The 17,542-nt window shown below is 39.8% G+C and overlaps 1 protein-coding gene across 1 annotated transcript in view; it reads right to left on the bottom strand.

Annotated features, from left to right (window-relative positions):
- Nucleotides 1-7,274, bottom strand: part of ZNF81 (zinc finger protein 81) — a 30,057-nt gene extending 22,783 nt beyond the window's left edge. Inside the window, 5 exon segments of the mRNA XM_038587320.1 lie at nucleotides 5,203-5,329; nucleotides 6,866-6,999; nucleotides 7,002-7,068; nucleotides 7,070-7,204; nucleotides 7,206-7,274. Of these exon segments, the coding sequence (XP_038443248.1) occupies nucleotides 5,203-5,329; nucleotides 6,866-6,999; nucleotides 7,002-7,068; nucleotides 7,070-7,204; nucleotides 7,206-7,274 (532 nt within the window).
- Nucleotides 7,275-17,542: the final 10,268 nt, after the last annotated feature.

Below are 17,542 nucleotides of genomic sequence, written 5' to 3'. Positions count from 1 at the left end.
TTTGCTTTGACGTGGATGGAACTGGAGGGTATTATGCTGAGTGAAATAAGTCAGAGAAAGACAAACATTATATGGTCTCATTCATTTGGGGAATATAAAAAATAGTGAAAGGGAATAAAGGGGAAAGGAGAAAAAATGAGTGGGAAATATCAGAGAGGAGACATGAGAGACTCCTAACTCTGGGAAACGAAAAAGGGGTGGTGAAAAGGGAGGTGGGTGAGGGGTGGGGGTGATTGGGTGACGGGCACTGAGGGGGGCACTTGATGGGATGAGCACTGGCTGTTATGCTATATGAAAAAAAAAAAAAACCTCTACATTTTCCTTCAAAAAAAAAAAAAAAGGATCATAGATCCCAAGAAAGTCCAAAACCTAGCAAGGTAAATTCCATAAAATTTTAAGGCTTGAGAGTAATTCTTTAAAAAAAAATTAAATTAAATTAATTAACATATAATGTATTATTAGTTTCAGAGGTAGAGGTCAGTGAATTATCAGTCTTTTTTTTCAGACTTTATTTACTTATTCATAGGAGACACACAAAGGGAGAGGCAGAGACACAGGCAGAAGAAGAAGGCTCCCTGCAAGGAAGCCTGATGCAGGACTCGATCCCAGGACCGCAGGATCACACCCTGAGCCGAAGGCAGATGCTCAACCACTGAGCCACCTAAGTGTCCCTGTGATTCATCAGTCTTATATAACACCCAGTGCTCCTTACATCAAGTGCCTTCCTTAATGCCCATCACCCAGTTATCCCATCCCCCCTACTCACCTCCCCTCCAGCAACCCTCAGTTTGTTTCCTGTGATTAAGAATCTCTTATGGTTTGTCTTCCTCTCTGATTTTGTCTTGTTTTATTTTTCCCTCCCTTCTCCTAATTCTTATTGGCTTGATGTTCTGTCCTCCAAAAGCCTACCAGTGGTGACCCCCACCCTATTGACCCAGGGCCAGGAGTGGCACCATTCACTACCTCCTCTACTGGTCCACTAGCAAAATATTTGCTTCCTGTTCCTGTGACCTTACACTCTGCTGTTCTCTTAGTTCCAAAGGGAGGAATGTTTCCGCCAGGAGATACAGTAGTGATTCCACTGAACTGGAAGTTAAGTCTGCCACCCGGATGCTTTGGGCTCCTCATGTCTCTGAATCAAAAGCCAAATCCATAGAATGTTCAACACTGAGTAAATGATGATGTATCAATGTAAGTTTGTTAATTGCAATAAATGTAACCCTCTGGTGGGGGATGTTGTTAATGGGGAAAAAAAAGGCAAAGAGAGGAGTTACTGTGCTGACTACTGGGGTGAGTGATCCTGATGACTCAGGGGAAATCAGACTGCTACCCCACAATGGAAATAAGGAAGTCTGGAATACATGAAATCCCTACTTGTGCCCTGTGATTAAAGTCAATAGGATCTATAACAATCCAATTCAAGCAGGACTACTAGTGGCCCAGATCCTTTAAGAATGAAGTTTTGGGGGGTGCCTGGGTAGCTTTGCCAGTTAAGCATCTGTTTTCGGCTCAGGTCATGATCCCGGGGTCCTGGGATCGAGCCCCGTGTCGGGCTCCCTGTTCAGAGGGGAGTCTGCTTCTTCATCTCCCTCTGCCCCTCCTGCCCTCTTGCATGCACACATGTGTTCTCTTTCTCAAATAAAAAAATAAAATCTTAAAAAAAAAAGAATGAAGTAGGTAAAGAACCACAGTCTTTTGAGGTGTTTGCTGTGGGCAAAGGGAACAAAGAAATGGTTAATGATGTTGGGGATTTACCCCAAAGATACAGATGCAATGAAACGCAGAGACACCTGCACCCCGATGTTTATAGCAGCAATGGCCACAATAGCCAAGCTGTGGAAGGAGCCTCGGTGTCCATCGAAAGATGAGTGGATAAAGAAGATGTGGTTTATGTATGCAATGGAATATTACTCAGCTATTAGAAATGACAAATACCCACCATTTGCTTCAACGTGGATGGAACTGGGGGGTATTATGCTGAGTGAAATAAGTCAATGGGAGAAGGACAAACATTATATGTTCTCATTCATTTGGGGAATATAAATAATAGTGAAAGGGAATATAAGGGAAGGGAGAAGAAATGTGTGGGAAATATCAGAAAGGGAGACAGAACATAAAGACTAACTCTGGGAAATGAACTAGGGGTGGTAGAAGGGGAGGAGGGCGGGGGGTGGGAGTGAATGGGTGACGGGCACTGGGGGTTATTCTGTATGTTGGTAAATTGAACACCAATAAAAAGTAAATTAAAAAAATAAAAAAATAAAAGAGAAGACAGAAAAAAAAATTAAAAAATAAAAAAAAGAAATGGTTAGTGAAAGAAGGAATTCTACCTTAAGACAGCAACACAGACACCTTGTCTCAGTTTGCAGTCTACTGGCCTGCCCTGCAGATTTCACATTCAGGATTACAACATCAACTCACTTGAATTTCCAGCCTGCAGGCCTGCGCTATAAATCTCAGACTTGTTGGTCCCTGCAATCAGGCGAGCCAGTTCCTTAAAATAAATCTCTTCCTCGGACTCTGTATTTGTATTCATCCTCTCTGTCTCTCTCTCTGTCTTTCTCTACATATGTGTGTATGTATATGTGTGTGTATGTGTGTATACACTCTGTATATGTATATACCCATATCTGGGTTCCATTTCTCTGGAGAACCATAATACAGATTTTGAAGAATAGTACTAGAGGAATAGAATACTGAGTTTTTTGAATGGGTTATGGGGTTTCTAGAATTGGCTCTCTACTCTGATTAGATTTGAAGGCACTAATGACTCTATTTCCCATAAGTAATGAGGGCCCAGATAGTCCATGGAGTGATGTGGCAAAAGAGATGTGTAAAATATCACCACATTGATACTCCTAATCAAATGCTTGTGAGAGGCATGGTTCTGGGTGACCTTGTATTTGACACCTTAGAAATTTTTGTCAAACTTACAAGCATAATAAGATTGCCAGGTTGTTCTTTTTTTGCCAGGTTGTTCTTAATCATGCTGGACAAAGGGGTTGGGGTGGTGAGAGGATATGATTTCCCAGCTCAAGCACTGCATAAACAACCTGAAAATTTCTACATCTGTCCTGAAAGAAACCCCTAGCTTCTGTAGCTACAGAACTGATACTGCTGAAAAGCAAATCTAGAGTCTCATTCTGTGGGTGGCTACATTACAACGTAAGTTGAATTCCCAACCTTACAAGGTGTCTGCTATTAAGGTAAGGGAATTGACTGAAAAGAAATGGGATCCAGAAAATTGGAATGGACACATATGAGGACACTGAATTTCTAAATTCTGATGAGCCTTCTTCATGAGTAGAAGCAGCCCTCCTACCCCCATCTGAGAAGATTAACCCCTACCTTGCCCAAGGACCCCTCAGTGGCCTTCTCTGAGGTACCTGCCTTGCAAGGTACTGGTGATTTCTCTCACGACCTACCCCTACTACCCTTATTTGCTTCTAGACCTAGAACTAGACTCGAGTCCCATCAGGGTACAAAGGGTGAGGTATAGTGTAATCCATGATCTAGATCAAGATCAGAACCCTCCCTGGAGTCAATCATTCATCCCTCTTATTTTTTTTTAAATTTTTTTAAAATTTCTATTTATTTATGATAGTCACACACACACACAGAGAGAGAGAGAGAGAGAGAGAGAGGCAGAGACATAGGCAGAGGGAGAAGCAGGCTCCATGCACCGGGAGCCCGACGTGGGATTCGATCCTGGGCCTCCAGGATCACGCCCTGGGCCAAAGGCAGGCGCTAAACTGCTGCACCACCCAGGGATCCCCATCCCTCTTCTTGAAGGCTGATGTGTGTGCACAGCCAAACACTTTTCCCAGCCTATCTTCTACCTGTAGAATCCCAGATGTCTTCCAGCCCCCTCATTTTTTCCTGTCTTCTTCAGTCTAAGCTGGCAGCATTTCTAATGACATGGTTGATGGTATCCACAAATCATACATCTGATCTCTTTAGCAATTAGTTGCCCACATCTTTGGGGTTCTTTTCAGAGTCCATCTCATTTTTTGCAATATGGATAGGCTGAGCATTTTCCAAATCTTCAAGTTCTGGTTCTCTCTCTCTCTCTTTTTACTAATAATTCCTCTCCAATGTTCCTCTTTCCTCCTACATTTTACTGTCAGCAGCACAGGAAAGCACAGGCCATGCCTTTAACATTTTGCTGAGAAATTTCTGCAGCTAAATATCCAAGTTTAGTGATGCCCGGGTGGCTCAGTGGTTGAGTGTCTGCCTTTGGCTTAGGTCCTGATTGCGGGGTCCTGGGATTGAGTCCTGCATCGGGCTCCCCGAAGGGAGCCTGCTTTTCCCTATGTCTCTACGTCTCTCTGTCTCTCATGAATAAAAAAATAAAATCTTTTAAAAAATAAATATCCAAGCTTATCACTTATAATTTCTACTTTCCACCCAACAGGACACAATTCAGTCAAGTTCTCTCCCATTTTGTAATAAGGATCTCCTTTCCTCCAGCTTCCAGTAACATGCTCTTCACTCCATCTGAGACCTCACCAAAAGCCCCTTTAATGTTCATTATTTCTAGCAGTGATTTTTTTTTCAAGGCATTCTAGGCTTTTTCAATCAAGCACCTAAAACCTTTCTAGCCTCTACCTATTATCCAATCCCAAAGCCACCTCCATTTCTTTCTCAGTATTTGTTATGGCAGCTTCCCACTTCCCAAGTGCAAAAATCTGTATTAGTTTCCTAGGGTTGCTATAACAAAGTAGCACAAGCAAGATGGCTCGAAATAACAGAAATTTACTGTCTCACAGTTCTGGAAGCCAGAAGTCCAAAATCAAGGTGTCAGTGGGCCATGCTCTTTTTGAAGCAGAACCTTCAAAATAGGAAGGAACTGTCCCATGCTTCTCTCTGACCTCCTGGTGGCCCCAGGCATCTCTTGGCTTATAGATGCATCACTCCAGTGACATGGTATCTTCTTCTCCTTATGTGTCTTCACATTGTCTTTCCTCTGTGTATGTCCGTCTCTGTGTCTAGATTTCTCTTATTTTAAGTACACCAGTCATACTGGGTTAGGACCCACCCTAAAGACCTCGTTTAAGCTTGATTACTTCTGTAAAGACCCTAATTCAAAAAAGATCACATCCTGAGGTACTGGAGGTTAGGACTTCCAACATTATTTTACATGCAGGATACAATTTTACCTGTAATGTGCTCCTTGTAGATTCTTAGGAGGGCTATGCTTACCCACTGAGAGCAGGTGGCTGTAGTTCTCCAGCATCACATCCTGGTACAGGCGTCTCTGAGTAGAGTCCAGTTGCTGCCACTCCTCTCTGCTGAAGTCCACAGTCACATCCTCGAATGACACTGAGAGCTGTAACAATACAATCCTGTTCAGGGTGACATGGTCAGCACTGGGGATAGGGAGAGGATCAGTAAGAAATTAGTTTTAATGATTTTCTGCCAGAACATGCTTATACCGTATGCCTATGAAATACCTAGTATAGGCAATGTGTAGCTACAAATATCTCATCGTACATTTTTGCCATTCATTGTATACATTGAGTCAGTCTTTCTTTTTAAAAATAATAATTTTGTACAAGATTTGACCTTGATCCTATTTTGTTGTTCATTTTATTTTTATTTATTTTTTTAAGTTTTTTTTCTTAATATCTTATTTATTTGACAGAGAAAGAGTGCAGAAGCAGCGGAGCAGCAGGCAGAGGGAGGGAGGAGAAGCAGGTTCCATCTGCCTGTATTCTGCCCGGGCAGGGAGCCAGATGCAGGGCTCGATCCCAGGACCCTGGGTTCATGACCCTAACAAAAGGCAGATGCTTAACTGATTGAGCAATCCAGGTGCTCCTTGTTGTTCATTTAAATAGGAAGTTTGTATTCTAGAACTTTCATTTATTTTTATTTTTACTTTACAGCCATTTATTGTGCTCTAGTGAAAGAGAAAAAAAAGTGCTAGTGTTAGAAATGCCACTGTCACATCCACAAATGCCAGTCATTGCAAACCAAACCATGTGTGTCTGTAGGGTGTCTGAGCATGCAGTTTGCTTTCACTGCAGGAATGGGGTGGGGGCAGGCTGAGCCTGGGTTCTGAGGGTTTTGCTTAGGGGGAACTTCCTGTCCTGGGTACCCACCTGTGAGGGAGTCAGGGGACAGCTAGGGGTAGTTTTGCTCAGTGAGTCCTTTGGGTGCTGCTGGGAATACCTGGCTGGATGTTGGACTCTGAAGCATTCTAAGGAGGAGGGCCCCTTAGTATTAAGCCTGTAGGGAGGTGCCAGGGGGCCTCCCAGTGATAACCCTGTAGGCAGGTGCCAGGGGGCTGGAGGATGCCATGCAGGGGGAGGGGGTTGGTGGGGCCTGCTCAGCCCTGCTGAGAGCAGCAGCCAGCCTCCCTGGAGGAAAGACAGAATAGGGGGCCCAGGGCCCAGGGCCCCAGGCAGAATTGTAGTAGTTGGTGGGTGGTGGTTGTGGGCAGGCTCACCCAGGTCTAAGTATTCAGGTGTCAGGCAGCCATAGGGGTCATAGACCTGGCACAGCAGCCTATACGCTGTCATGCCCTGCTGCGAGGCCCCCTTGTTGCTGCCCATCTGCAGACTGGTGTTGAATATGTCACAATGCTCCATGCCTAACCCTGACTTGAAGATTGTCACTTGGTCCCAAGTACAGTCAGGCTGGCCTGGCTGGCTCCCTTGCTGGTGATGGCGGCCTACTCCAGAGGCTGGTGTTGGCCCAGCCTGGGGTCACAAAGGTAGTGCTGGGAGCCATAGGCCATCGTTCCCTGCTGGCTAGCAAACTTGTTGGTGCCCATCTGTAGCCCAATGATGCTCTGTCCTTCTCTTAGCTTCCCTAGTTCAAATTTTAGTTCCTGCTCCTCTGCATACTTGACCCCTATGTTTACCTTATTCCCTTTCATCTTGGCCATGCTAGCCAGGGCTGTCAGGATGAACTGCACTTGGGTGTGGCTGGTGTTCTCAAACAGGTCACTGGCCTCAAAAATGTCATGGGGCTTCACCCTATACTTGGTGATGCCTTGAAGTTGCCGATGTTTTCCAGCTGATGCCCATTTTGGGTGGACTCACTGACCTTCTTCATGGGGCCTGGCTTGGAGCTTACTGATGCATTTGCAAAGAATGATGCCATCTTTGAGGCTGTCCATCAAGTTGTTGCTGATGCAGTGCCCTGTCACCTCCTCGATGCACTCTCGAATCTCCTGCTCACACTGGTGGTCATACTTCTGGGGCCAGCTTGTTCTTGGCCTCAACAGACAACCTATAGGCAGGGCCCTGGTTGAAGTGAGCAGAGAACATGCTGGCTGGTGGTAGGCAGCAGTGGCGGGGGTGCGGAGGACCAAGGCAGCAGCTAAGACTCCATCTGTCTGTGTTCTATAACTTCTAGAAGGAAGCATGCATACTTTTTTTCTTTTAACTTTACATAGCTCCCTCTACTGTTGCTTTAATTAATTCTTTAAAAATATGGCATTTTCTCTTGATGCTTTTTTATTGCTTATTTCTAATTTAATCCTATAGTGGTCAGAAAATATGCTCTGTATGATTTTAACATATGGTCTATCTAGGAGAATGTTTCATGTGTCCCTAGAAAAGAACTATATTCAACTGTGGATGGCTGTAGTATTCTATAATATATAAATCAAAGCAGCTGAGTGTTGCTGAAATTTTCTATCACCATACTCATTTGTCTTCTATTTCTTCAATTATTTGTCAACTTTTTGGTAAAAACAGGCAAGGAAATGTTAAGGTTTACATGGCTATGCAAAGGACCTAGAATACCCAAAGCAAGGAATAGTATGGAGGATTTACATGTAATGTTAAGTCTTACTATAAAGCTACAATACTTCAGACAGTGTTGTATTGACCTAAGTACGGACAGATATATCAATGGAGCAGGGTAGAGTCCAGAAACAGAACCACACACATATAGACAACTGTTTTTGACAAAGGCACCAAAGTAATTCAATGGGGAAAGGAAAGTCTTTTCAAAAAATTATGCTGGAACAATGGACAGAAGTTTTGGAGGAAAAAAAACAAACAAACCTTGACCAATACTTTACACCACATAAAAAATTAACAATAATTAAGTTCCAGTATGACTGGATTAATTTTATCAGGCCAACTTTCATATAGATAATAACTATACTCTGAACAAAGTATTTTTAAAAAACTATCTGGAGATGCTGAATAGCAACAAAAATCAGCTATTTACTGGAAGAGAACTGATAATTAGAAGAAGAGATGGAACTGGATGTGATTACCAAATTTACAGCCTTTTACTTGTAAATAGACCTAGTCACTGCTATGCAGGCTAACTGAAATTCCAATAGAAAAACTTCACTCTTACTACTTGAAGAATCAGGGAGTTTTGCAGTCATCATGACCATCAGAAAGTCAAGGGAGAATTTAGACAGAAAAAGGTACATAAATTCTGTGTGTTAACTCTTCCTAATCTCTGGTTGACTACACAGATTAACTAAAATTTGATTTATCACATCACAGAGGAGACAGTTTCCAGTTTGAGTCCAGCCAAATTAAGTGCTTGCTAAACCAAATGAAACAAAAACTCAGCGATCCTCAGGGGAACTAAAACAGAATTCAAAAGGTCTACAATATATTATTCACAATAACCAAGATACAACTGAAAATAATCAACATAGAAAGAGAGAGAAAGGTATCAAGAGAAATAAAAGAGGCTCAAGAGGAAAAGCAATCAGAATGACCCTGAACTGATTCAAATGCTGGAATCAGCAGTAAAGGATTTTAAACCAGTTATCTATAAGTATGCTCAAGAACATAAAGAAAAATATGTTCACAGTGAAAGAATAATAGGATAGTTCAACTGAGAAGAACTATAAAAATAACCAATTAGAATTCTATAAACAATTATGTGTGAACAAATTGGACAACCTAGAAGAAATGGATAAATTCCTAGAAACACACAACCTACCAAGCCTGAATCATGAAGAAATAGAAAATCTAAACAGACCAAATACTAATAAGGAGACTGAATCAGTAATCAAAAACCTCCCAACAAAGAAAAGTCCAGGACCAAACAGCTTCACCAATGAATTCTACCAAACATTCGAAGAATACAAATCCTTCTCAAAATCTTCCAAAAAACAGAAGAGTAGGAAACACTTCGAAATTCATCTAATGAGGTCAAAATTATCCTGATACCAAAATTAGAGAAGGATACCACAAGAAAAGAAAATTACAGGTCAATATCCCTGATGAATACAGATGCAAAAATCCTCAACAAAATATTACCAAAATGAATTCAACAATACGTTAAAAGAACCATACAAAATGAACAAGTGGGATTTATTCCAGTGATACAAGGATGGTTCAACATCTGCAAATCAATCAATGTGACACACTACATTAACAAAATAAAGGATAAAAATTGTATGATCATCTCAATAGATGTAGAAAAAACATTTAATGAAGTTCAACATCCATTTATGATAAAAACTCAATAAAGCAGGTATAGAGAAAAGATATCTCAACACAGTAAAAACCACATATGACAAGCCCACCGCTAACAACATAATCAATGGTGGAAAACTGAAAGCTTTTCTAAGATCAAAAACAAGACAAAGATGTCCACTCTTGCCACTTTTATTCAACAGAGTACTGAAAGTCCTAGCCAGAGCAATTAGGCAAGAAAAAGAAATAAAAGGCATCTGAATCAAAAAGGAAGAAAAACTGTCACTATGTGCAGATGACATCATATTACATATAGAAAACCCTAAAGACTCCACTAAAAAACATGTTAGAACTAAAAAATGAATTCAATAAAGTTGTAGGACATAAAAATCAATATATAAAAACCTGTTGTATTTCTATACACTAATAATGAAGTACCAGAAAAAGAAATTAAGAAAACAATTCCATTTATAATTGCACTAAGAAAAATACCTAGGTTAAAAAAAAGAAAAAGAAAAAAGAATAAAATGCCTAGGAATAAATTACCCAAGGAGATAAAAGAACTATATATTGAAAATTATAAAGCATTGATGAAGAAAACTAAGAAAGACAAGAAAATAGAGAGATATTCTGGCTCATGGATAGGAAGAATTAATATTGTTAAAATGTCCATATTACCAAAACCAAACCACAGACTCCCTGCAATCCCTATCAAAATTCCAATGGCATTTTTCATAGAAACAGAACAAACCTAAAACATTTAGGAATCACAAAAGACCCTAAGTAGCCAAAGCAATCTTCAGAAAGAACAAAGCTGGAGGTATCATAACCTAGATTTCAAACTATATTACAAAGCTATGATAATCAAAACAGTATGTTATTAGGATAAAAACAGATGCATAGCTCAACAGAACAGAAGAGAGAGCCCAGAAATAAAATGACCCATATGGTCAATTAATTTACAACAAAAGAGACAAAAAATATACAATGGAGAAAGGAAACTCTCTCCTTTTTTAAAGGTTTTATTTATTTATTCATGAGAGACACAGAAAGAGAGAGAGGCAGAGACACAGGCAGAGGGAAAAGCAGACACTGAGGGAAGCCTGATGTGGAACTCGATCCCAGGACCCCGGGATCACGACCTGAGCCAAAGGCAGAGGCTCAACCACTGAGTCACCCATGCATCCTGAAAATCTCTTTAATAAATGGTGTTGGGAAGAGTGAACAACTATATGCAAAACATGAAACTGGATCACCTTCTTATACCATACACAAAAATCAATTCAAAATGGAGTAAAGACTTAAATGTGAGACCTGAAACCATAAAACTCCTAGAAGAAAACATAGGCAGTAATCTCTTTGATATCAGTCTTAGCAACATTTTTGTAGTTATGTCTCCTCAGGCAAGGGAAACAAAAGCAAAGATAAACTATTGGGAATACACCAAAATACACTTTTGCACAGCAAAGAAAACCATCAACAAAACAAAAAGGCAGCCTAGTGAATGGGAGAAGATATTTGCAAATGATATATCTGATAAGGGGTTAATATCCAAAACATATGAAGAACTTAAACACCAAAAGAACACCCCCAAATAATCTTATTTAACAATAGGCAGAACACCCGAATACAAATTTTTCCAAAAAAGATATACATGAAAAGATGCTCAACATCACTGATAAACAGGGAAATGCAAATCAAAACCAGTGAGATATCACCTTATACTTGTCAGAATAGCTAGAATCAAAAAGAAATAATAAGTGTTGGTGAGGATGTGGAGAAATAGGAACTCTTGTACACTGTTAGTGGGAATGGAAATTGGTGTAGCCACTGTGGAAAACAGTGTGGAGGTTCCTCAAAAATTTAAAAATAAAATATCATATGATTCAGCAATTCCGCTATTGAGTATTTACCCAAAGAAAATGAAAACACTAATTTGAAGATACATGTACCCCTATGTTTATTGCAGCATTATTTACAATAGCCAAGATATGGAAGCAATCCAAGTGTCCATTGATAGATAAATGGATAAAGAAGATGTGGGATATATAAAATGAAATATTATTTAGCCATAATAAATAATGAGATCTTGCCATTTGTGACAACATGGATGGACCTAGAGGGTATTATGCTATGTAAAATAAGTCAGAGAAGACAAATACCATATGATTTCACTTACATGTGGAATCTAAAAAACAAAACAAATGAACGAAGAAATGAAAAGACAAGCTCTTAAATACAGAGAACAAACTGGTGTTTGTTCCCTACCAGAGGGGAGGTGAGAGGGGATAGGTGAAACAGATAAAGAGGATTAAGAGATACAAATTTACAGTTTTAAAATAAATAAATCATGAGATGAAAAGTACAGAATAGGAAATATAGTCCATGATACTGTAATAACGTATGGTGACTACATTTATTGTACTGAGAGCTAATATATAGAATTGTTGAATCAAGATGGTGCACACCTGAAACTAAGATGACATTTTACGTTAGAAATATTTTAATCAAAAAAAGGAAAAAAACCCTAAAACTAAAAGTGCCCTATAAGAAAACAAGGGAATATCTTTGCAACACTGGGTCAAGCAAGGAATTCTTGACATAGGACAAAAAACAAATGTAAAAGAAAATTTTGATAAATGGGACTTTACCAAAATTAAAACTTCTGCTCATCAAAAGATGCCATTAAGAAAATGAAAAATCAAGACACAGAGAAAATATTTGTAATATATATATAAAACACCCATAGTAAGAATGTAGAAAGAACTCCTACAAAGTAATAAAAGAAACATAACCCAACTTTTTAAAATGGGTAAAATACTTGAACAGACACCAAAAAAGATCTACAAATGGCCAATAAAGCATATGAAAAGATGTTCAACATCATTATTTATGAAGAAAATGCAATGTATTTATTTTGTAAAAAATTTAATTCTGGTACATTTAACATACATTATTATATTAGTTCGAGGTGTACAATATAGTGATACAACAACTCCATACATCATCCAGTTCTCATCATGACAAGTGCACTTCTTAATCCCCATTACCTATTTCATCCATCCTCCCACCCACCTCCCCTCTGGTAACCAGCAGCTTGTTCTCTAGTTAAGAGTCTATTTTTCTGTTTATCTCTATTTTTTTTGCTTGTTTCTTAAATTCCACAGAGGAATGAAATAATATGGTATTTGTCTTTCTCTGACTCATTCTGCTTATCATTATACTCTCTAGATCCATCCATGTTGCTGCAAATGGCATGATTTCATTCTTTTTTGTGGCTGAGTAATATTCTATGTATATAGCACATTCTTGTCCATTCATCTATTGATGGACAATGGGCTGCTTCTATAATTTGACTATTGTAAATAATACTTCCATAAACATAAAGGTGTATAACTGGAAAAAAGTATGGAGGTTCCTCAAAAAATTAAAAATTGAATTATATGACTTAGAAATTGCACTAATTGGTATTTACTCAAAGAATATGAGGAAAATTCAATTTAAACTACACTGAAAATAGCACTATATGCTCACTAGACAAGCTAAAATTAGTAATGAATTAAAAAATTGGGACGCCTGGGTGGCTCCACAATTGGGTGCCTGCCTTCAGCTCAGGTCACGATCCCAGAATCCAGGATCGAGTCCCACATTGGGCTCCCTGTGAGGAACCTGCTTCTCCCTCTGCCTGTGTCTCTGCCTCTCTCTCTCAGTCTGTGTCTCTCATGAATAAATAAATACATCTTTTAAAAAAAGAATTTAAAAATTGCTGATAGTCATGTAAACTGAATCATCACTGGAGAACCTTGTGTAGCAGTTTCTAATAAAGTTAAATATACAACCACCCTATAATCTAGTGTTTACATTCCTTGGTAGTTACTAAAATAAGTTGCAAACATATTCACTCAGAAAAATTCTACAATAATGTTCATAGCAGGCTTTATGCATGATAGCCAAACACTAAAACATTCAAAATGTTCAAAGGCAGATGACTGCATAAACAAATTGTGGTAGATTCATACAATGAAATATTCAGCAATAAAAAGGAAAGAGCTGGTGACAGACACAACCTGAATTACTCTCCAAAATATTTTGTTATTTTAGAAATAGAAGCCAAACACAGACCAAATGATTCTATTTATATGACAATCAAGAACAAGCAGAGCTGGGTGCCTGGGTGGCTCAGTTGGTTAACCCTCTGCCTTTGGCTCAAGTCATAATCCCAGGGTCCTGGGATGGAGTCCCATATTGGGCTCCCTGCTCAGCGGGGAGTCTGCTTCTCCTTCTCCCTCTGCCACTCTCCCTGCTTGTGCTCTCTCTCTAATAAATAAAATCTTTTTTAAAAAAAGAACCAGCAGGGGCAGCCTGGGTGGCTCAGGGGTTTAGCACCACCTTCAGCCCAGGGCATGATCCTGGAGACCCAGGATTGAGTCCCACGTCAGGCCCCCTGCATGGAGCCTGCTTCTCCCTCTGCCTGTGTCTCTGCCTCTCTCTCTCTGTGTCCCTCATGAATAAATAAATAAAATCTTTTTAAAAAAGAATAAGCAGAGCTAATATATAGTGATTAAAAATCTTAAAAATGGTTGTCTCAGAGGTAGGATACTGACTGGTCAAAAGGGTGATGGACCTATTCCGTATTTTAGTTTGAATGATGGTTACACATATATATTCGTCAAAACTCATCAAACTATACATAATCCAATGTCTTTCTAATATAACTCAGTTTCAAAAAACACAGAAAACAAAAGTGCAAATTAGAAATATATTTAGGGTACACTGTGGGCCCCAAAGAGAAAATAGTTCTACTGGGGGTATAGGTTTAGGGTCTTTAGACTTGGATAGTTTAAATAGAATCTTGAGGGGAAACATTAAGTATGATGGAGATAAATGGGGGAAATATTTTCTAGAAAAGACAAAGAGAAAGGTATGGAGAAAGGAAAATACATGGTAATTAAAGAAAGAACGAATAGCTCTGTAAAAAGGAGAGAAGACTATAAAATATGTGAGGCAGGTGATTTTAAGAGAAAAATCCAAGGAAGTATGTTAGAGTCTGATCATGAAAACAGTGCAAATTCTTTTCGTAATACAAGTATATCTTGTTATATTGGGCTTCACTTTATTGCATTTTGCAGATACTGCATTTTTTTACAAATTTTAGGCTTGTTGCGACCCTGCATTGAGCAAATCTATCAGTGCTGTTTGTCCAACATTTACTCATTTTGCATCTATATGTCACATTTTGGTAATTCTTGCAGTATTTCACACTTAATTATTATTTTATTTCTTTTGGTGATCTGATATCAGCGATCTTTGATGTTACTATTGTAGTTGTTTTGGAGTACCATGATATACATCCATATAAGACAGTGAACTTAACTGATAAATGTATGTGCTCTCTTTTTTTAAAGATTTTATTTATTCATGAGAGAGAGAGAGAGGCAGAGACAGGCAGAGGGAGAAGCAGAGACAGGCAGAGGGAGAAGCAGGCTCCATGCAGGGAGCCCAATGTGGGACTTGATCCCAGATCCGGGGATTACGCCCTGAGCCAAAGGCAGATGGCCAACTGCTGAGCCACCCAGGAGTCCCTAAATGTGTGTGATCTAACTGCCCCATCTCTCTCCCTCTCCTTATGCCTCCCTATTCCTTGAGACACAACAATATTGAAATTAGACCAATTGATAATCCTACAATGGCCTTCAAGTATTCAAGTGAAAGGAAAAGTCACATGTTTTTCACTTTAAACCAAAAGCTAGAAAAAACTGAGCTTAGTGAAGACATGTCAAAACTGGAGATAAAACCAAAAGTTAGGCCTCTTGCACCAGTTAGCCAAGTTGTGAATACAAAGAAAAGTTCTTAGAGGAAATTTAAAGTGTTCCTTCAGTGCACACATGGATGATAAGAAAGTGAAACAGCTTTCTTGCTGATATGGAGAAAATTTTAATGGTCTCGACAGAAGACCAAATCAGCAAAAACATTCCCTTTAGCCAAAGCCTAATAATCCAGAGCAAGGCTCTAACTCTATTTAATTCTGTGAAAGCTGAGAGAGGTGAGGAGGGTGCAGAAGAAAAGTCTGAAAACTCAACAGCAAAGAAACAAACAATCCAATCATGAAATGGGCAAAAGACATGAACAGAAATCTCACAGAGGAAGACATAGACATGGCCAACATGCACATGAGAAAATGCTCCGCATCACCTGCCATCAGGGAAATACAAATCAAAACCACAATGAGGGGATCCCTGGGTGGCGCAGCGGTTTAGCGCCTGCCTTTGGCCCAGGGCGCGAACCTGGAGACCCGCGGGATCAAGTCCCACATCGGGCTCCCGGTGCACGGAGCCTGCTTCTTCCTCTGCCTGTGTCTCTGCCCCCCTCTCTCTCTCTCTCTGTGTGAATATCATAAATAAATAAAAATTAAAAAAAAAACACAATGAGATACCAGTGAGAATGGGGAACATTAACAGGGCAGGAAACCACAAATGTTGGAGAGGATGTGGAGAAAGGGGAACCCTCCTGCACTGTTGGTGGGAATGTGAACTGGTGCAGCCACTCTGGAAAACTGTGTGGAGGTTCCTCCAAGAGTTAAAAAATAGATCTGCCCTACGACCCAGCAATTGCACTGCTGGGGATTTATCCCAAAGATACAGATGCAATGAAACACCGGGACACCTGCACCCCGATGTTTATAGCAGCAATGTCCACAGTAGCCAAACTGTGGAAGGAGCCTCGGTGTCCATCGAAAGATGAATGGATAAAGAAGATGTGGTTTATGTATACAATGGAATATTCCTCAGCCATTAGAAACGACAAATACTCACCATTTGCTTCAACGTGGATGGAACTGGAGGGTATTATGCTGAGTGAAATAAGTCAATGGGAGAAGGACAAACATTTTATGGTCTCATTCATTTGGGGAATATAAAAAATCGTGAAAGGGAATAAAGGGGAAAGGAGAAAAATGAGTGGGAAATATCAGAAAGGGAGAACATGAGAAACTCCTAACTCCCTAACTTTGTTTGGGAAACAAACTAGGGGTGGGGGAAGGGGAGGTGGGGGGGTGGGGGTGACTGGGTGGTGGGCACTGAGGGGGGCACTTGATGGGATGAGCACTGGGTGTTATTCTATATGTTGGCAAATTGAACACCAATAAAAAATAAATTCATACAAAAAAGAGAAGTCTGAAGCTAGCAGAGGTTGCTTCATGAGGAAAGAAGCCATTTCCTTAACATAATAAAAGTGCAGGGTGAAGCAGCAAGTGCTGATGGAGAAGCTGCAGCAAGGTATCCAGAAGACCCAGCTCACAGAATTAATGAAGATGGCTACATTAAAAAACATATTTTAATGTATACGAAACAGCCTTCTGTTGAAAGCAGATGCCATCTAAGACTTTCATAGCTAAAAAGAAGTCAGTGCCTGGCTTCAAAGCTTCAAATGACAGGCTGAGTCTCTTGTTAGGGGCTGATGAAGCTAGAGACTTAAAAGTTGAAGCCAATGTTCATTTATCATTCTGAAAATCCTAGGGCTCTTAATGATGCTAAATCTACTCTGCCAGTGCTCTATAAATGGAACAACAAAGCCTGGATTACAGCCTGTTTATAACATGGTCAACTGAATATTTTAATCCCACTTTTGAGACCTGCTGCTCAGAATAGAAGATTCTTTTCAAAACATTACTGCTCATTGACAATGGCACCTGGTCACCCAAGAGCTCTGATTGAGATGTACAATGAATGAATGTTGTTCTCATGCCTACTAACATAATATTCATTCTGCAGCCCATGGATATAGGAGTAACTTTAACTTTCAAGTCTTAGTATTTAAGAAATCCTTTTTTGTAAGACTACAGCTGTCATAGATAGTGATTCTTCTGATGGATCTGGGCAAGTAAACTGAAAACCTGGAAAGGATTCACCATTCTAGATTCACCATTCACCATTCTAGATTCACCATTCGCCATTAAGAACATTTATGATTCATGGGAAGAGGTCAAAACATCAACATTAACAGGAGTTTAGAGGAAGTTGATTCCAATCAACCCTCATGGATGACTTTGAAGGGTTCAAGACTTCAGTGGAGGAAGTAACTGCAGATGCTGAGAAATAGCAAGAGAACTAGAATTAGAAGGGGAGTCTGAAGATGTGAGA

This window comes from Canis lupus, chromosome X (genome assembly GCF_011100685.1).
Source record: "Canis lupus familiaris isolate Mischka breed German Shepherd chromosome X, alternate assembly UU_Cfam_GSD_1.0, whole genome shotgun sequence".
NCBI classification, from domain to species: Eukaryota; Metazoa; Chordata; class Mammalia; order Carnivora; family Canidae; genus Canis; species Canis lupus.
The sequence above is the reverse complement of the archived record's forward strand: the minus strand, read 5'-3'. Positions and strand labels throughout refer to the sequence as shown.